The sequence below is a fragment of the Monodelphis domestica genome, chromosome 3 (genome assembly GCF_027887165.1).
Source record: "Monodelphis domestica isolate mMonDom1 chromosome 3, mMonDom1.pri, whole genome shotgun sequence".
NCBI lineage: Eukaryota > Metazoa > Chordata > Mammalia > Didelphimorphia > Didelphidae > Monodelphis > Monodelphis domestica.
This window is the reverse complement of record NC_077229.1, coordinates 224,596,496-224,618,244: the sequence shown is the minus strand read 5'-3', so window position 1 is coordinate 224,618,244 and position 21,749 is coordinate 224,596,496. Positions and strand designations below refer to the sequence as shown.

General features: G+C 35.8%; 1 protein-coding gene across 7 annotated transcripts in view; it reads right to left on the bottom strand.

Moving 5' to 3' along the window:
• The window catches only part of SLC66A2 (solute carrier family 66 member 2), a 159,893-nt gene that overhangs the window by 113,610 nt on the left and 24,534 nt on the right, over positions 1-21,749 (bottom strand). For 3 of the 7 annotated variants that reach the window (XM_001366340.4, XM_016431735.2, XM_056823540.1), the window contains exon 4: positions 12,583-12,636. The exons of 2 other annotated variants lie outside the window; for them this stretch is intronic. In XM_001366340.4, coding sequence (XP_001366377.2) covers positions 12,583-12,636 — 54 coding nt within the window. Of the gene's footprint in view, positions 1-5,898; positions 6,147-12,582; positions 12,637-21,749 lie in introns of all 7 variants that reach the window. 2 more of the 7 variants (XR_008917646.1, XR_008917647.1) reach the window with 1 other exon arrangement.

The window sequence follows — 21,749 nt, the reverse complement described above, 5'->3', positions numbered from 1 at the left end:
TCAACAGGAGTCTTATAAAAAACACACATAGACACACACACACAAAAGAAACAACAACAAAAAACCAAAGTGTTCTTTGCTACTAACTCATACCTATTAGTGAAATACAAGAATTTGACATTGTGAGAAAAATTAATGTTTTTAAAAAATACAATTTAACATATCTGATGTAGTAGAGATGGGGGCAAGGAATATAGAGGCATATCTGAGGAAAATCAGGTACTAAAAAAGCCTAGAGCAAAAGGATACAGCAAGATAAAGACATTTAGAGAGACATTAGTAATTAAAAAGTTTCCATTTTCAGCTGCCCACAAAAAAAAACTGAACCATTCATCTTCTAGGCAGAGTAATCTGCCCTTTCTGTGCTGAAGACAGCAGAGTTAAAATGACAACTATTTCATCCCAAAAGTTCCATTCCTGAAAGACAATAGACAAGAATTTGCTTTAGGAAATAAATGAGAAAGAATTAACAGGTAATTAAGAAACTAAGCAATACATAATGCTTAACTTAAAAAAATATATTTGTTATCTGGAGATGAAAGGGGTCATAAGAACAAATAACTTGCAGATTAATAATCCTAAGAAGAGAAGTGAAATTTCTAGGAAAGGAGAGAAGTAGAAGAAAATGGAAGAAAAGGTCTGAAAGAATGGATTGTGTTTCTTGCCATTGTGACCAATTAAACCACAAAATGATTTTATGTATAAACTAAAGTTTCACTAAAAAAATTTTTTTTAACTAAATCCAAACCTCAAAATACAATTCACTAGACATTTGGCAAGAGCTTTTTTCTATCGTTTCTTGATTCCAAAAAATACCTGAAATTGATTTTAATACACTTTGCAGGGCATATAGAGCTAAATTACTAGACTCAAGTATCTCATAAATCCCTCCCCAGAGGAAAATAAATTTCTTTTCTCCTTTCTTCTCCTCCATCCCACAAACATGCAGTGATCCACTCCAATTCTCCAACATGGAATCAAGAATAAGGTAATCATTTCCTAAGAATGAGATGAACTATGGCCACAAGGGGTAAATAAACACAAAAGTTCCCTTTCAAATTTGTGAAGCTTCAATTTTGTTCAATACAAATCTTCCTTATCTTTTTGTTTTTTATCCTATAACTAATTCTCATTACTTAGAGAAAGCTGTTGGTTTAATTCATCCCCTTTTCTCTCATCATTATGTACATAGCAAACTAATGTGGTCCAACTGAAGAAACACCAAGTAGATCTCCCTGCTCAAAAACATCTTTCCAAGCTCATATTATGGTGAACAAAATATCATCATTAGACTGTTTGTTCAGAAGGTTTTTTCAACATTACAACACCAAGGTTTTAAGATGTTGCTAAAGGTCATCAACCATTTTCCTGAATATTGTGGCAATTCTAAAGAAGTACAAAACATAGTTCCTAGTTCTCAACAAGGGTACTAATCACTTTGGGGAAAGGACATAAAACTGCAAGAATCAAAGAACACTATAAGATAGCCTAATTATGAAGTTATATATGCTTGCCAGAATTTAAAGAAAGGAGAATATGTAGTTCAGGATGAGAAGTTGAAGGATGGTTAAAACCTGAATAGGCAATAAAAGAAGTAGAAGTTTGGTGTGAGAAAGTATTGCAGTTAAGGAGAGCAAAGGCACAAACCTAGTAATGTATACAACTATCCTAATAGCTCCTAGTTAGAGCTTCAGTGGTTTGCAAAGCACTTTACCACAACAATCCTGAATCAATATTCACTTGAGGAACCAGGCCTGAAGATGGGAAAACCTGGGTTCAAATCTGGTCTCAGAGACTTAACTGAGACCCTTGGTAAATCACTTGGATTAGCCCTTATCACTGTTTTACCTTGGTACCAATACTTAATATCAATTCTTAAGATAGAAGGTAGTTTGTTTTTTCTTAATTCACTTGTGAGATGAGGATATTTTGTGAGAGGTTACTCAAAGCCAGTAAGTGGCATCTTGGATCTTCTGAGACTTTCAAATCCAGTACTCCTTTCACTATAGTGTCATTATTCTTTCTGTGACAGATCAATGATCAACTGAAAATATCTATTTGGAAATGGACATACTAATTCAAAGTGGAATCTTCTTTAGGATAAACAAGTCCAAAGTTCATTCAACTTGTAAGCAAGAATTTAAGACCCATTACTATCCTCTAGTTGATATTCTCTGGCTATTTCCTTCCTAAAATGTGGCAACCAGAAATGAACACAATGTTCAACATGTAGTCTAACTGAAGCAGATTATCATAGGACTATCACTGCCCCAGGCAGTAAGTGGATGAAAAAACATTTGTTAAGCATTTACTAGGTTCAAAGCATAATCAGCAGTATTTATTAAATGATGGGTGATGAATCCAGCAAGACACTGGTTCTTCTTCCTGCTTGGTCCATGGAAATGATCTAAGTATTCAGATCTCTGCACTAGCCTTGGTCCTCTGACCTATGGATCACTGAAGGAAACATAGCCTAGCAGCTAGTAAAGCTAAGATGAAAAAGAGACAATCTCTATCCTTGTAGAACTAATATTTAAAGAGAATATGTAAACAAGCATAGAAAATATATACAAAATAAATGCAGGGCAATAGGGGAGGAGTCACTGCTGGGAGGAAGGAAGGCTTCATTTGGGAGATGTTTGAGCTTCACATTCAAAATAACATGGGATTTTGATTAATACACAATGGATTGGTCTGGATTAAAATCTGGCATCAGCCACTTCCTAGCTGTGTGAGCCCCATGGCAAGTCACTTAACCCCAACTGCTCTTCTACCTTAGAACCAATATTTATTATTGACTATAAGAAAGGTAAGGATTGTAGAAAAAAAATATACAATGAATTTTTACAGCCTGTCTGGAAATTAATATGGAACAATGCTCCTAAAATCATACTCTTTGACTCAAAATTACTACACTAGGCCTATGAGGGATGGATAAAACAAAGAAGAAATGAGCCCATATGTATAAAAATATTTGTAAGTACATCCTCTGTGAAGCTAAGATGGTGTTCATCAATTGGGAAATGGCTATATAATTATGGAATATGAATATAGTGGAATAAGATACTATATTATAAGAAATTATGATGGGAACAATTTCAGTGAAACACAGGACACCTTGTATGCAAAGAATAAGAGAAAAGTGAGCAGAATAAAGCATACAATTTTTGCTAGGTATTTCACTAAGATCTGGGCAAATCTTATTTATAAAAATCTCTTGACTGTCAGTCTTACTTAGTAACTCTTTCAAAAAAAAAAGGAAATGAGGTTAAACTGGCATGACTAAATCTTGCTGGTCCTCTGTGACCATGGTTTTCTTTTCCAGATGTTCACTACTCATTCCTTTAATGACATATTCTAGAATTTTGTCAAGAATGGAAATCAAATTCAGTGACCTCTAATGAGGAGACTCCATGCTTTTTTTTTTTTAAGCTAAGAAGTGTGTCGTGTTCCAGTTTTATAGCACATTCTCTCCATTTGCAGATTGCTAAAAGTTGCTGATAATCACATTCACCAGTTCTTTTAGTGTACCCAGATGTGGTACATTTGGGTCTGATGAAGAGTTCCTCAAGTTCAGCTAGGTGCTCTCTTACTTAATATGGGTGTCATCTTCCTATCAGTCATTTTTGTTCTGTCCACAATTCAAAGAGTATACTTACATGGAAAAGAAAATTGAGGCAAAATAAAACTTGGAGACAAAAATCTAGAGCTAGAAAGGATTTGAGCAGCTTCACTATCATTCCATCATCCATTGCATTTATCCATCCATGATAAGCAGCAGTCACATCCCTCTTTTGATCCTCCATATAGCCAAAAATATTCCTCTTGTTGTTCTTAACTTCCCTCACCAACCTTGGCTCCTTATAAGCTTTAGAACGCCTGACACTCTAGGGCTGTGCTGAGCTTTTATATTCAACATCCAATTTCTGCCCTTGTTTCCATTTTCTATACATTTTTTTCTTAAAACCTAAGATGTAGTATGAATTCCTTTTATATTCACCTTAGTTCTGTTAAGACAACTCTCCCTATTTCTATTCACAGGAACTCTTCCCCCCCCCCCCAGAATTGTCTTGAAAGATTTACATTTTTCTCAGTTAACTTTCCCTGGAGATTTTTCAGCCACCCACAGGATTCTACCTATTTTTTTTTTAAATCTGCTCTCCCAAATCCTAGAATGTATGTCAGATTATGCCCAGTTTTCCTCTCCTTTATCACGAGGAGAGATTGATCGCTGTTCCCCAAGTTCCCATCATTTCCATCCCTGAAACTAGTTTTTCCTTCATGGTAATAATCAGATGGGGAATAAGAATTCCTTCCCTTCAATGGTTTCACCATCTGTGACAGATGAAATTATTACTAAAGTAAGCAAAGGAACTATTAACCACTTTGTATTTAATAGAAAAGATATCCAAATAATGAGAAATTATTTCCAATTACTATTAGTACTAGCCAGACTTATGAACAATTCTCTGAATGCATCTATTTCTTCTCTTAGCCCAAGAAGTCTAGAGAATATAACCTTATGGTTATTATATACATATGGATTATCAGTTCTATTTCTACTTCTGTCATTCTGTCATGTCAGAACCCTTCTGGTCCCTAAATTTCCTCAAATGAACATATGATCTTATAATACAATGCTAGTCCACTCTGCTTTTACTTGTCTCTTTTGAACAAGGTATATCCTTCCAGATTCACATTTCTGTCAAGAGTTTCTATCCCACCAAGTCTCAGAGATATCAAATTTCCTTTCTTAGGTTATGATCTGCAAGTTCACCCTGTATGTTACTCATACTGTGTGCAGCCTTTGCTTGTGGTCCATGGATTTGTGGCTCCTTCTTGGATTTTGTCTCTGGTGTATGTCAGGGAGGCCATACTAGTACTCTTCTAGGTACATTGAACCTGCTTCTCTACATTATCCCTATGGTATCTAATTTGGAAGGCATTTTTTCCTCTTTCCCTTTTTTTTAAGTCCTTTTGATTAGATTTATCAATCTCTAGGCAAGTAGATTCTTTCCAGCTCTTATTAGGTGCACTCCATCACTGGCCAAGAACCTGGTATTCTTATAATTTCAACTATATTCCAGATTATCCAATTATCCAAATCCTCAGGCAGCAGCTTTTTAACCCAAATCGGCCCTTTTTTCTTAGACCCTTACTTTTTTATTTGTTTATTGATTTAGAATAGTTTTCCATGGTTATATGAATAATGTTCTCTCCCAGAGCTGACAAGTACTTCCACTGGGTTATACATGTATTATTGCTCAAAACCTATTTTCATATTATTCATATTTGTAATAGTGATCTTTTCAAATCATAACCCCAATCACATAATCATAGAGTCACATGATAAGTCATATGTTTTTCTTCTGAGTTTCTACTCCCACAGTTCTTTCTCCAGATGAGGATAGCATTCTTTCTCTTAAGTCCCTCGGGATTGTCCTGAATCATTGCACTGCTATTAGTAACAAAATCTATTATATTTGATTATGCCACATTTTCCTTTCTGTGTACAATGTTCTCCTGGTTTTACTCATTTTGCTCTGCATCCATTCATGGAGGTTCTTCCAGTTCAGAGACCCTTTTTTGTTATCAGTAGCAATATTAAAAAACCCTCATCTGTCTTAAGATCATCTGTCATCTCTTACTCAAGACTTTATCACCTTTAGCAATGTTTTCTAGTTTCCTTTGGGCAATATTGTTTGAACTCCCATGAATTGACATAAGTGAATGGAAGACATGAGGACTGAAATGTCACATCTAGAGATGTAGCCCCAAGAGTCAAGAACACATCTATTACCAGGCTAACCTCTAGTTGCCTCTGTATCACACCTCCAGCAGGAAGTAACCAACCACCATATCTCCCTTTCCTCTGACCCTTATGAGAGAATCTCTTACCTGTGAATCTGCCTCATCTCTCTCAGAAGGACATGCAGCTCCTCCCTCCTCTTTGCAAAGAATTTCCTGATTTCCAGTGTTGTCATCTTTCTTCCCTTTCTCATCTGGGTTACATTCTTCCACCTTCCAACCTCCTGACACAGGTCAAGATTCCTTTCTGCCTCTTCTAATCCTTTTTTCTTAGTTTTCACAATAATTCCCTTCTTCCACTTTCTTTTTTAAAGGAATACTTCATTCTCCCTGATAACCTGGAGAGTGGAAAAGCATTTATCAAGCCTCTCCAATTTCTCTTTTAGGAGAGAGGCCAACATTCCCTCTGATTACAGATAATAATCACTTGCCATGGTAGAAAGCAATATCATGAATTCTTTGTGTGTGTGGTGGACAGCTGCTAATAACAGTCCTAAACTCAGGTACTGGAGGCAAGGTGAATTACTGACCCAACACAGGTAAGGGGTACAAAAGAAGGTTTATTTATATTTTAAGGATATAGTTGTCCAACACAGACAGAGGATATTTGTTAATATTTCTGGTTTAGTAATACCATTCCAATTAAATCACCAAAAAAAATTATTTTATTGAACTAGCAAAAATAATAACACAATTCATTTGGAAAAAACAAAATACCAAAAATAAATTTTAAAAATGTTAATAGTTCTGGTTCAGATGAGTGCCAAAGGCTTCCTTCATCTGTTTCACCACGGAAGCAATGCTTAGGTGGTGACATAAGTATCCAGCACAGAGTGAAGAATCAATCAGGTTTGAAAGGTCAGGAAGCAGCCTCAGTGGATGTTCTGTGTTGGGGGATACCAGGAAACACAATGCAAAACCTTTCAATATGTATGAAACCTTTCTCCTTTAGCTGCCTACTTGACAAGGGCATGCATAATCCATATCATATATTCTTATGTGATTCTAATCACATCTGGTTCATATCCTAGAGATTTCCCCCTTGAAATCCCAGCTATTCCCCAGGACCTGATCTTTCTCTTGTGAAGCATTTATGGTCAAATCCTTGCCATATTGTACCACATTCTCTCTGGTCTCCATCCTTACTAAATGCAAAATATCTGAGTTTTTTCATGTTCTAGCAGAGCTGAAGTACAGTCCAGAATCTAGCTAGCAATGGACTAATGGGAGTCACATTCTCTGTGGTGAGAGTTGGGGGAGGAGGAGAAAAAGGGGGCAGAAAAGAACCAAGTATATCTGTATTTTTTTTTTTTACTTTATCATATGTCATTATGGAAAGGGAAATGGATGAGAAGACCTAGATTCTAATCTTGATCGAAACTTAGTATGTGAAACAGACAAGCTAGCTTCTCTAAATCCAAGTTTTTTCATCTGTTACTTGGGAAGTTTTTTTTAAGTCAATTGAATGATAATATGCACCTCAGAGTTAGATGGTAGAGTGAATACTGCTGGATTCAAGATTCAGAAAGACCCAAATTCAAATACTGCCTCAGCTACTTACCAATTGTGTAACACTGGGCAAGTCATTTAATCTCTCAGCCTCAGTTTCCTCATGTGTAAAGTGGGTACAATAATAACTCAGTGGACAGAGAGCCAGGCCTGTAGACAACAGGTCCTGGGTTAAAATCTGGCTTCAGACACTGGCTAGCTGTGTGACCCTGGGCAAGTCACTAAATCCCAATTGCCTAGACCTTCCTGCTCTTCTTCAGCCTTGGAACCAATACATAATTATCAATTCTAAGACAGATGGTAAGGACTTAAAACAATAACAGCACTTGCCTCCCAGAACTGTTGCAAAGAGCAAAAGAAAATATTTATGGAAAGTCATTTTCTAAGTGATGTGGGTCTATGCAAAAAAATTTCAACACTTCAATAAGAGATGTGATTCCATGAGTTTAAGTACTTTCTCTATAACCTTTCATTAATTTCTTTGGCCAACAAAACATCACCTTGTAGTCAATCAAATGGTGATGAGCCTCTAAAATAGGATGGGTCTGGGGCAGAGAAAATCCTTCTCTGGGCCCATACCCAGATGGATGGGGCCTGACACCAGAATTTTTATTCTGCTAGCCCAGACAGGGAATCCTATCCTGGTATGGAAAATAAAGAATATTTCATGCCAAAATAAGGCCTGGGAAGAACACTTTAATGGAGAGTACAAGGAAGAAGATGCCATTAATATAACTAGAAATGTGTATGAATTATGTTCACATATATTAATGGCTTAATTTTAAATTATACCTTCCCCAAAATCTCATTCATTTGTTTATGGAAGGTCAGATATCTGAAGTCATATCATATTTAAAAAATGACCTAAAGATAGTTTTTTCCAAATTTTAACCAAACTCCATTATTATCATTACTAAACGCTCTTAATTATTTTGTGCATATAATTTTTTATGATAGCAGTTTCCATGCCTATATGTCCTTAATATTTCAGTTCCTGTCCAGTTTATTTGTCTGAGATAAAAAAAAAAAAACCTAGAGGGCACAGGAAAACATCAAGCAACTGCTCAATGCACCACCTAACCCTAAATTAGCACTCAATTGTGTTTACTGATCAAGAGGATACAAATGGCAATCATGATAAGGGAGACCTTGGCAGAAAGCTGATGAATCTGTGATTACATTGGCAAACTGTCTACATGGCTGACTACTCAGTTTGAGAGGAAGTTTTAATCTATGCAACAAAATAGCTAGCATTTACATAACATTTCAAGATTTGCTAAGCCATTTACAAATGATTTCAATTGATCCTCACAAACATTGTTATTTTTCTCATTTTACAGATGAAACTGAAGCAGACAAGATTTGCCCAAGTTCAGGATCTAAGGATGATTTTAAACTTGAGTCTTGCTGATCCAGGCCCTAATTCTACCCACTTTGGCACCAAGCTGCCTTTGACTTCCTAAAACCAACCACAGGTTTCTTGTAACTGTCACAAAATCTCCAGACAATTCTCCTTTCCCTGTTCCTCCTGCATAACAGGGACTCACATTGCCAGGAAATGAATTCGTGACAATGGATGAGAAGAGTTCAAAGTCTTTGCTTGGCTTAGGACATTCTAACAACACACTAAGGTTCATTCCAGTTCAAAAATCCATCACAAATTTTTTAACATACCCAGGAAACCTAGTACTCATTACTCTGTTGTTGTTTAACTGGTTATATAACCATAAAGTGCTAAATATTAAATACAACTAGCATCAAAATTGTCCTTTGCCCAAATGTTACTATGATCAGTGATTTCTCAACATAAGAGAATTTTTTCCAAAAAAAAAAAAATTATTTTTAACTGCCTGTTTTTTAAGAACTCACAACAGGAAATCAGATGCTTCTACTCCATCTCCAGCTCATAACATGGAGATCTTATATACTCTTTTGTGAACATTTAAATAAAAACCAAACACTCGTGCCCCAACATTAGCAATCTGACTAAGGGCAAATTAATTTAACCCAACTTCAATTTCCTCGTATGTGAAATAGAAATAATATCTACACCACCCACTTTACAGGATTGTTAGGAAAATATTGAATAAAAATCTTATAGAACTGTATATGATATGTATAAGCTACCCAATGTACCTATTTAAATATACAAAAGGCTGAAAATTGGGGGATTTAATTTCATTAGCCTGAAATTTTCTCCAGAATACTTGACCTACAAGGCCATAGTCTATTAAAATAGGAGGTTTCTCTTGGTAAGAAAAAAAAAAGACAAACTAAACATTTTCAATTCCTAGTCTATGCGTCACAAGGCTTCAAGTGCAATTAATGGCTGTGCAGACAGTGACACTAAAGGACTGGCTAGACTAATGGGATGGCTCCATAGCAGATATTCCCACTAACTGTCAGAATTCACTGGCAGGGTGCCTGCAGGCAAACCATCAGTAAACAGAACAGTAGAAACTCTGGCATGGATATATAAACCTCTCACTTGATAGAGATAAAAACTGAGGCTTATGGGGGTAAAGTTACCAAGTTCTTTGTAATTCCATATTACAAAGCTAGTTAGCAAAGATAGGACTAAACTTCTGGCCACTTTACTTGCACACCCATGCCATTTCTATTACCTCACAGATGCCTCTCTTAAATGATTTCTAAAGTCCTTTCTAGCTCTAAATCTCTATGCAGCACCCTAAATGAAATGAGTGACCATTTCTCTAACGGGGAAAATTTATTTCATAAATATACTTGGTGACATTGGCAATCTCCAAAATTAAGCATTTACTCTAAAAATATAATACCCTCTTTTTAGTAATTTAACTCTCCAACTCGGAGGAGAAAATGTATTTCAAATACATTTTATAACAAATATATGTATTTCTATAACCCCCCCAAAGCAATCAGCCACTAAGCTCAGAAAAATGTACCCATGTTAACTAATTCTATGCATTTTTAACAATTCCCTTCAATATGCTTCCCTACTGATGCACTATGGGCAAGTAACTATTTGCAAGGTCACCCCATAAAAGCTAACTTATTTTTAAAGAAAAATGATATATGTATCAATTACACATGAGCATCCACCAAACTTCTAACTCCCAAAGGATTTTACAGACTATTTCCTTTCATTTCAAATTTTGTGGAGAGTCCAACAATTTCCTTCAAAGGCTATTCTCTAGAACAAGGGCACAGAGCAAATCAAGATCATTGAAGAATAGATGGGATCATGACTTTGAAAAATATGGACCTCTCTACAGTTCAATGTCTAGTGTACACCAGGACAAGAAGAACAGGAGTCAAATTCACATCAATTGGGGGGGGGGGGGCGGGGGAATTATTTCCAGACTTAAGATGAGGAAAAAATTGCATTAAACAAAATTTGCAAACTGGAGAACATGTTACCAGAACCCATGCTGTCTGACTCTACAATAAACACTTTTTTTAAAAAGTGAAAATGCTCATGGTAAAATAGTCATTAAAAAAAAAATCCCACCACCAAAAAAATTGAAAAAAAAAAGCCAACGTGAAAAACATCAGTCCTAATCCTCAATCCTCAGGATATTTTTCAGGCACCAAGATTGGAAGACAGTTTATAACAGGTACACTTCTTCTGTTTCACAAAAAGTATAGATTCAATCTGCTCTCTGCTCATATATTGGTTTTTAGGTCAGTGAAATTCTGCTCAGAGAATGCTCATTTCATCTTAGAGAAGGGATCATTCAACACAAATAAATGTTAAACATGTTTTAACATCCTGCAGTTCCTACACTCAAGAAGCTCACAATCAAGGAAGATAAGGTATATAAAAAACATAATGCATTAAGATAAAAAGAGGTAGAAGGTACTCTAAGTACTCCAAATAAAGAAAAATAATTTCTGTCTTGGCAGAGAGAAAGGAGTTTAAAAATCAGAAAAGACTTTATGGCATCTGAATTTTCACAGATGGGTTTGATTTCCACAGATTTAGATGGCTTAAGAGAAGGAAAGAAGCTTGGATTATGGCCAAAGAACAATGAGCAATCTCATTTTACACAAATACAGAATACATGGAAGGGAAGAATGATTATAAAGAGACAAACACAATCTATTTGGGTTAAAACGTCAAGGAAAAAAATCTGGAAAGAAATAATGAAAACAAAAAAGAACTCTGTAAATTACATTCTTAGTCAAAATATTTGTAACACTTGAAAAGTATAAATCATCCTTCATTCGCATTTTCAATATAAATATAGTTATATTTCTTCCTTAAGTAAGACAAGTTCATCCTCCTAAACAGAATCTGAGAAAAGGTATGCTGCTGCAGGTAGATAATCCTAAATTTTATATTCCCATATTTCTCTTTCTTCTTGGCAATTACAACTCCTGAATTATGTGTAATATGTGAAATATGTCTAAGTTACATAATACAAAAATATTGCATTTGGCTTAGAAAGTAGATTCACATAAAGGCAATGAGTATGAATTTAAGCCTTTTGGAGTAGGCCAAGAAAGCATCAATTCACAAGGAACCTATGAATGAATGAGTTCAGGGACTCTAGGGAAATGATGGGGTAGGAAACAAATATGCACCTAAAAATCAGCAAATTCACAATTCTTTCATGTTATTCATTAAATGCTCAGGGACAGGAAAAGAAAGTGCTAAGGAATACAAAGGGAAAAAGAAAGTTAGGGGTGAAGAATAAATTAGAACCAAAAAATCTTTGCCTGAGTCCTTGCAAGGGAATTTCACAGAAAGCAAAGAAACCCAAGAAGACCACGTTCATTCTGTGGGATTATATAAAGCTGATATCTTGACTTATAAAGGAGAATAAAAGTAAATCTTGTCCTTTGGCATACACCAGTTCAATACTTTTTGGCAAACCAAATGTAAAAAGCAAACAAAGGAAAGCATGGACAAGGACAAACCTACAAAGAGAAATACCATCAATAATTCTGCCCTCATCCAAATTCCACCACACCTCTCCCCCCTCCAAAAAAAATAGCCACACACAAACAGAAAAATAGGTCTCTATAAAACTACTTCATGCTTGAAAAGAGTCACATTGCAAGTTGGTTAATTCTTGGTAGAAATGACTTACATGCAACCACATCTAGAGTGACAGAGGAATTAAACAGAAATAAATAATAATGATGGGAATGGAGAAATGCCATGGGAAGGAGAAGCTAGAGGTGAAGAACTAGAAAAAAGAATAAGTGGTCAAATAAAAATGAAAAGCAAAATGTTTTCTGATGGTAATTTCATGCAGAACAGATTTGCATTATACATACCCAGATAGGACCGCCTGGGTGGAACTTTGATTTCTTCGTCCTTACTATCTGCAGCTATATTTTTTTAATTAAAAAAAAGGAAGAAGAGAAGACAAAAAACAGACTCATTTGAGACGCAAGTAAGTGGTTTTATTCTCCCCACCCTTCTCTTCTTCTAAAGATCCTAAAATGAACAGACCACAATTCTTGAGATTTCGGTATTTTTAGAATTGTCTTCCCTGCTCACTTCCCCATCACTCCAAACACCTTAATCCATACTCATACACAATGCCCATCTCTGCCCTCCCCACCTGTTCCCCTATATTTTCATCCCTTCACCTTCCAACATTTAAAGGAAAAGACAAGAGTAAAAAGTCATCATACAGACTGACAACATATAAAAATAAAAATAGAGTCATCTGGCTTAGCTCTTCAGTGAGTTATGTTAAGAGAAAAGTAAATTAAAAGGGACAAATAAAACTAAATGAGAAAAAACTGAGGGAAAAAGTCTTTGCATCAAGTTTTCTGACAAAGGTCTCATATCCAAGATAAGAAACTTATTTAAATTTGTAAGAAATAGAATCATTTTCCAATCAATAAATAATCTAAGGATAAGAACAGGCAATTCTCAAGGGAAAAAAATACAGGCTACCTACAACCAGAGAAATGCAAATTAAAACAATTCTGAGTCTATCCCACCTCCCCTCCTTCAGATGCAAAAATGATAAATGTTAGAAAAGTGGCAATTTTATGTGCCATTAGAGAATCTGTGAATAAGAACAATACAATACAACCATTCTAGAGAAACAATTGGCATCACATAGAAAAGGGTTATTAAATTACATGCATCTTTTGAATCACCTATATTACTATTACTATACTCAAAAGAGATCAAAGAAAAAAAGTTATTTATATATAAAACTGTTTATAGAGGCTCTTTTTTCAGTAGCAAAAAAACTGAAAACTAAGAGGATATCCAAAAATTGAAGAATGGCTGAGTCAGTTGTAGATTATATGTCTATGATCAAGTGTCAATTATGCTGCAAGAAATGAGGAAACAGATGATTTCAGAGACCAAGTCTTGTCAATAAGAAATGAAGATAGCAGAAGTAGGAGAAAAATTTTAAATATAATCAATATTATGAAAATGAAGTACTTTTGAAGACTTATAAACTGGTGAAGAATGAAATGAAGCAGAACCAAAACAATATATACAATAATAGCAACACTGTAAAATCAAATAACTGAAAACTGTAAGAACTATGATCAACACAAATGACCATTAATGATTCATCAGGACCAATGATGAAAAATGCTATAGTCATCACAGAGATGTGACTGATTTAGGCTACAAAATGAGACATATAAACTTCTTTTATATAGCTGTTAAGTGATATAACTATGCATTTTTGGAAAGTGGAAGTGAAAGAAAGAAATTATATTAATTAAAAAATAATTGAGGGGCAGCTGTGTGGTTCAGTGGTTAGAGAGTCAGGAGGTTCTAGATTCAAATCTTGTCTCAGATACTTCATAGCTGTGTGACCCTAGACAAGTCATTTAACCCCAATTGCCTAGTCCTTACCACTCTCAGTGATACTCAGCATCACTTCTGAGTTAAAGGTTTAAAAAACAAATCTGATATAGAACTAGGCACTATCCAAAACACTTTACAAATAGTATTTCATTTTATGCTTACAACAACCCTAGGAGGTAGTGTGAACCTTAAAAATTCTCAAACCCTACTTCATAAGCTTAGGATTGTAAACCTTAAAAAATTCCCAGACCCTACTTCATAAGGTTGGGTTAAGACCATTCCCCACCTTAAACAATGAAGTAACTTAGATCAGGAATGTGAGACCTCTACTTGATCAGGAATGTGAGAACTCTACTTCACCATACTTAAGCATGCATTAGGGGAAGATAAAGTTGTAAACTCTTTGCTGAACAATGAAAGATACTTAAACCCATACTTATAGTAGGACAAAAGTTCTTTAAGCCATACCTATTTTAGATATAATACAAAAGGGGTGCTAAATACCTATAAAGGTCAGGCAACTTGTGAACTTACAAGAAGCAAAGAGGAGGAAACTTACTCAGAGATTCTAATCTACTCAGGTGTGAATTACTCAAAAGATTAGTCTACTCAGGTGTGAACTAAGAATGGTCTGTCCTTTGGAAAACGTCTACTGTAATTGGCAGATGGGAGAACTTAGGGGAGGTGACATAGGAGAAAATTCCCTATATAAGGTAATGAAAATCTGTGATTAAAGACAGTCTCTAAGGAGTCTTTTGGGAGAGGCTCTTGAGAACAATCTCTTGAAGACAGTCTGAGGGAGGCTGACTCTGGCTGGAACTCCCTTTGAGGAGACTCTGTCACTAGAATCCTTGCTTGGACAGATCTAGTGGTGAGTGATTAAGGACTGACTGATCTTTCTCTTAAGGGCTTAGGCCTGGGTTGGCCAGGGCTGCCCTGGGCTGGCCTATCCTTTTCTCATTATTCCCCTTTTTCTCTCTTTCTCTCCTTTTCTTTAATTCCTCATTTGTATGAATTAAAATCTCTATAAAACCCAGTTGACTTGGGTATATTTCATAATTGGGAATATTTCCCTGGCGACCACCTTATATTTGATTTAAAACAAGACACTGTCTTGAAACCATATTTTCTGCGGTCACAAATTTACTCATCCACTCTTTATCTACTACAATTTATATCCTACACTATTTTAATCTCTACAGTTTATGGACTCAACTATTTTAATTATTACAGTAGATACTATTATTATTTCCATTTTATAGATAAGGAAACCAAGATGAACAGAGGTTAAATGATTTCACAAAGTCAAAGAGCTACTATGTGTTAGGGCCAAATTTGAATTCAGATCTTCCTAACTCCATACCCAGCACATTATCCACCCCTATCTATATTAGTTAGATGTTCTTTATCTCCCTGTGCCTCCATTTTCTGTTTTATAAATAATGTATACAGTTGTTTCATGTAAGTGGAGTAGTTACAAAGGCTATAGTGATAGCAGTTTCCTCCCTTTAAATTATTGGTGGCACATTAGTAAATATAGAATTTTAGCATAGTTATAGTACAGTTCTCTTCCTCCAAGAAAAAGCTATTTATCAAAACTATCAAATTATTATATTATCAAATTATCAAAAATTATCAAAACAGCTTTTCAAGGTACTTAGATTCACTGCTTACTTATGACCCTGAACCATCATTCAGCCTTCTTTAAAGCAACGATAAAAACCATTCACAATAACCCCTCACAGGACTGTTGCGAAGAAAGTGCTTCATAAAATACAGAGGCCCATATAAATTAACAAAACTGGGCTCATAAAGCTATTTTCAGACACATTAAACTAAATGCCACTTGTAAATGGGGAAATACTTATTATCTATTTTAACAAGTATATGGACCAGAGTCTAATGTCCACCTCTGAAGCCTATGTGCATAAAAGGGAACCAGAAAGTTGCAGGGAAGGGACCCAGGCTTAGCCTAATAGACATGCCCTAGAACAGGGCTCTTACCCTGGGAATCCATGAACTTTTTTCTAAAATTCCAAAAACTGTATTTCAATATAACTGGTTTTCCTTTGTAATTCCATGTGGTTTATGCTATGTACTTAAAAACATTATTCTGGAGTTCACGTGCTTCTTCATCTGACTGCCCAAGTGGTCTAAGATACAAAAGTTAAGAACCTCTACCCTAAAGCTCCCTTAGTAATATTTTTTGGAGAAGAGTTCAAATTTCTCTCCACTCTCTCACATGTACACCAAAGCCTCATTGGAAATATTCTGCTAACTTGCAAATAGATACTAGCTAGAGCTCTAAAATAGAACAAAGAGCCAAATGCACCAAGCTGAAAACATGAGTATTTTAGTTTTATTTCATTTTGTTTTTGAGGAAAGAGAAGGGAAAGGAAATTTAAAAGCAGTAACTCAGACTTAGCAAGACCATAAAGAAAATGTCTGACCAGATCTATGTATCATTTTTTGGTCTAGCATTAGATTTAACATTAGATTTGGCTGCTTTTGAAATGAAAATTCATAAGGAAATAACTGTAAGCAAACACAACTGAGAATTTAACACCTTGTATCGACAGCAGCACTCAACACATCTAGCAGGCACTCTCTAAATAATTTCTGATGAGTTCTCCTCCAGGAAATAACCAAAATTTAAAAATTCTTTTTAAAAGTAGAGCTAACACACCCATTACACAAATATCCTCCTTCCCTTCCCTGGCTTACTTTTCTCTCAGTGATTACTGTACTGCATCTGAGCATTACAGTAGCTACTCTTCTATTGTTGTTGTTGTATCTGACTCTTCCTGAACCCATTTAGGGTTTTCATGTCAAAGATTCTGGAGTAGCTTGGCATTTCCTTCTCCAGCTCATTTTAAAGATGAGGAACTAAGGCAAACAGGGTTAAGTTACTTGCCCAGAGTCACACACCTAGCAAGTGTCTGAGGTCAAATTTGAACTCATGACGATAAATCTTCCTGATTATAAGCCCAATGCTATATCCATTGTACCACCTACCTGCCTCCTATATTATTAGGTGCTGATTAACAGAGGAAAGGGAGAGATTAAGAAATTATTTAGTGCCTACTATGTGTCAGACAATATCCTAAGCATTTTTTACAAATATCTCTTTTGATCTTTATAACAACCCTGTGAGTTAAGTACTTTGTCATATTCATTTTACAAATGACTGAGACAAAGAGAGGTTTGTCAGGTCTTCTTGACTTTAGATCCAAAACTCCATCCAATGTGCCACTAATCCTCCTCCTCTAATAGATAATAAATTAAGCATAATAATATAGTCAAAGAATGTCAGAGGTAGACAGGAACTCAAGAGATTATTTGACACAAAGAATCATTGACAATATAGCCAGAAGAGGCCACATATTCAGACTAGCAGACCAGAGAGCACTGGACCCAATCAGGAATATCTGAAGTCAAATTTGGCCTCAGGTACTTACTTAGCTGAGTCACCTTGGGCCAGCCTGCCTCAGTTTCCTCATCCATAATGTAAGGATAACAATAAAAACCTAATTCTTAGGGTTATTGTGAGGATAAAATTATATGATCTTTGTAAAGTGCCTTGCAACTTTAAAAAGTATCTTTTAAATAAGCTATTATTATCATTATAAAAACATTATCTGGGTCTTTAGCTTTTATTTCTTACACTTCCAGGTTCCTATCCTCTAACCAACTTTTCTATTCCAATCTATGCCAATAGATTAATTAAAGGAATCTACAAGGGTGGCATAAATCTCAACTTGAATTACTTGGCAGCTATTCTAGAACTGGAGTTTTTAACCATTTTTGTCCCAGGAACCCCTCAGCAGTCTGGTGAAACCCATGGACCCTTTCTCAGAATGTTGTTGTTGTTTTTAATGCATAAAATAAAATACCTGGAACTACAAAGGAAGTTAATTCTATTGAAATATAGTTATCAAAGTATTTTTTTAAAAAAGTCACAAATCCCAGATTAAGAATCCCTGCTCTAAAAGGAATGAATATTTATTGAGGTTGGAAGATACACTGTGGCATTCAACTCTGAATGCTATGGACTGCCCTGCCAGGGACACAGATTGGGTATAATCTCTCCTAATCTATCAGATTCAGGAACCAGATGGAGTTCCAAAGAACTTTAAAAGCCTAATTCAGAAAACAATGAGTGTTCAAACTAAATCATGCAAGTAAAAAGAACAAGATAGTCTTTATACACACAGTCATATATAACGAATGATTACTCTTCTTCCTGACTACCTAGTATTATTTTAAAAAAAAATTTAAAGCAGACAGGAGGAGTCAACTGGTACATGGATAAACAATGATAAATAAATAAAATATTATTATGCCACAAAGAAAAAGATGAATATAAAAGATTCGGAGAAGAAAGGTAATACTTACATGATTGGATATAATGAAATAAACAGAACCAGGGAAACAATAAACACCACGTTTACAACATTGTAATGTTAAGAACAATAAGACATAACTGAATAAGTAAACTTTGCCCTAGAAAAGAACTAAGAAAATGTATTTTCCTCCCCCTTTCCTGGAGAGGTGGGAAACTATGAATTTTGAATATTCAACATGCTATCAAATACAGAAGTGTTGATTATTATGCTACATGTATGTTTTTTCCCCTCTTTTTTAAGTTACAAGTTGTTACAAGGAAAGATTCACTGGGAATGGGATGGAAAGAGGGATATAGAGGGCAGCTGGGTGGCTCAGTGAATTGAGAGCTAGACCAAGAGATGGGAAATCCTAGGTTCAAAACTGGTCTCAGACACTTCCTAGCTGTGTGACCCTGGGCAAGTCACTTAACCCCCATTGCCTAGCCCTTACTGCTCTTCTGCTTTGGAACCAATACAGAGTGTTGATTTTAAGGCAGGAAGAAGAGAGAGAGAGAGAGAGAGAGAGAGAGACAGAGAGAGAGAGAGAGAGAGAGAGAGAGAGAGAGAGAGAGAGAGAGAGAGAGAGAGAGATTCAGAAATGGGAAATAAAATTGATAAAACTGAAAAAAATTAATGGAGGGAAGACAAAGAATAATGTTTGGCATTTAATCATCTACTGCCTCTATCTGGTAGACAGAAAAAGAACAGTACTGTCTCTAACAGGTAACTTCTTTTTTCCTATCAGGAAACTCAAATTTACCAACAAAGTTTCCCTCAGGAAAGAGACAAAGCTCTTTTAGGGGATCAACCAAACCATGATGAGGGCCACCACCACAGCAGATTAGCTGTGACTCAGATCCAGTCAGGTCTTTGGGTCCAATGTTCTTCCACTGTACTTGTCCTAGGTAACTTCACTTCTGTTCAACTTCCCTCATTTAGTTCAAGCAAAGAAAATGTACAGTAGGTGGAGGAATAATGTATATTCACAAATAAAAATTTGGTAGAGTTGTGAGGAATTTTTTGTCCTCTTGTCTCAGAAAATTTAAAAAAATCATATAATCTGGTCATAAGGAAAGCCAAGCCAAGAAATGCTTCTTGCTGCTTATTGCTCTCAGTTCTGTTTATAGTTAACCATACCAATCCCACAGACTGGAGAATTTTCCCACTCTGGAATCACAAAATCTAATCCCATGGGACAAAAGATACTTTTTTCAATTTTCTTCAAGTTTTCTTCTTCAATCCATACCAAAACCAAAATCATTTTCCTTTATAAACAGGAAAAAAATGTTCTAAAAAGATTTGGATTGTAAAGCTAGTCCAGAATTAAACATGAAAGGAAATAGAACAAGATGCTCTTCATATATGGGACTTGAGATCATGAATACACTTAACCTTTTTCTTTACTGCCTGACCCAGACGCAGAATTAATTCCTTACACTGATCAGATGCTTCTTCATCCTATTTTCCTCTGTGCTACTTTGTTTTAAAAAAAATGTTTTTAAAATGAGGAGATGCCCTTCAATTGGGGAATGGCTGAACAAATTGTGGTATATGTTGGTGATGGAATATTAGTGCTAAAAGGAATAATAAAGTGGAGGAGTTCCATGGAGACTGGAACAACCTCCAGGAAGTGATGCAGAGTGAGAGGAGCAGAACCAGGAGAACATTGTACACAGAGACTAATACATTGTGGTACAATCGAATTAGTGTCAATTCAATGTCCCTGAACAATCTGCAGGGATCTAAAAAACACTATCCACAAGCAGAGGATAAACTATAGGAGTAAAAACAACTGCTTGACTACAGGGGCTGAGGGGAAATGACTGAGGAGAGACTCTAAATGAACACTCTAGTGCAAATACCAACAACAAGGAAATGGGTTCGAATCAAGAGCACATGTGAAACCCAGTGGAATTGTGCATCAGCTATGGGAGAAGTGGTGGGAGGGGGCTGGGGGGAGGAAAAGAAAATGATCATTGTTTCCAATGAATAATGTTTGTAAATGACCAAATGAAATAATGTTTAAAAAAAATGTTTTTGAAACTCTTAGATCAGGGGCTTAATCTAACCTACATGTTCTCAAAAACATGACTTAGGTTTGTTCCTAAGAGTTTTTGGTGAAATCAGGAAAAATTAGTTGAATTTATCTCTAGACAAACTACAGAAGTAATACAAGCCAAAGGCCTAGAAGAAATCATATTTAAATATGTGATAGAGGAATAACCCAGGGACTTTGAATGACAGAGACTGGACAAAATGCAAAGATTTCTATCCACAGCGAGGGATGGGTGAGAAGGCTTAGAATCCTGAGGGAAGAAGAGATTCCAGGGGAGAAGCAGTTGATCTCTCTCTCTCTGACTTGAGACAGCAAAGGAGAAGGTCCTACTGGAGATTTGATCCTGAGCAAAAGCTCTCATCCTTCCCTGAACCTGTTCATCATCCTCCCAAACCCCCAACAAATAGTGGTAGAAACCTGAAGAAAAGAAGAAGCAGTCCTAAAGAAGATCCTTTCACAACCCCTTTATACCCTGGTATATACTGCTCTGCTGTTAACAAAAGCCAGGGTCCACCAATCTAACCCTCTCAGAGGCTTAGGCTACCAAGCCTAAGTCTCTCAACCTTTGAGGGGGAAGATCTAGATAGATAGGGATCTCCCTCACCCTCTTTCCTCTAGACCCCAACCTGCCAGCCATCTTTCAGTTTTGCTCCTTGACCTTAATACCTTAGAATAAAAGTTATTATCTACCTTTCAACTGACTCCAGTATGAGTGAAGTAAATAGTTACAGCTGAAGGGCGTAGAGAACTGATTTCTCTCTCTTCCCCAAGGAAAGAAATTCATCTTCAAGAATAGTTAATAGAAGGGAGTAAAAGGTAGGTTTAGTGAGGAGACATAACTGGAGAGGACTGAAGGGGGGAATAATTGATCTCACCCTCCTAGTCTACTTCCTGGGACACATAACACCAACTCCTCCTAATCCTTGTCTTTAACTTGAGGGAGGGAAGACTCCATTCTCTCTCTCTCTCCTCCATACCACCAAAATACCCTCTATTACAAATATGAGCAATTAGAAAATATGAAAAATGCAACCAACAACATTTTTCTTAGCTACTATTACTCAACAAAAGCAGCATATCCAGGAAATAAGTAAAATTTAGAGAGGCTTCTATTAACTATCAAGAGTTGGGGGGAAAGGGATATTCTTTAGATTTTTTTAAAAACACTTTTCTTTGCTCTATAAAACCCTCCTGAGCAAATATAATCTATTTC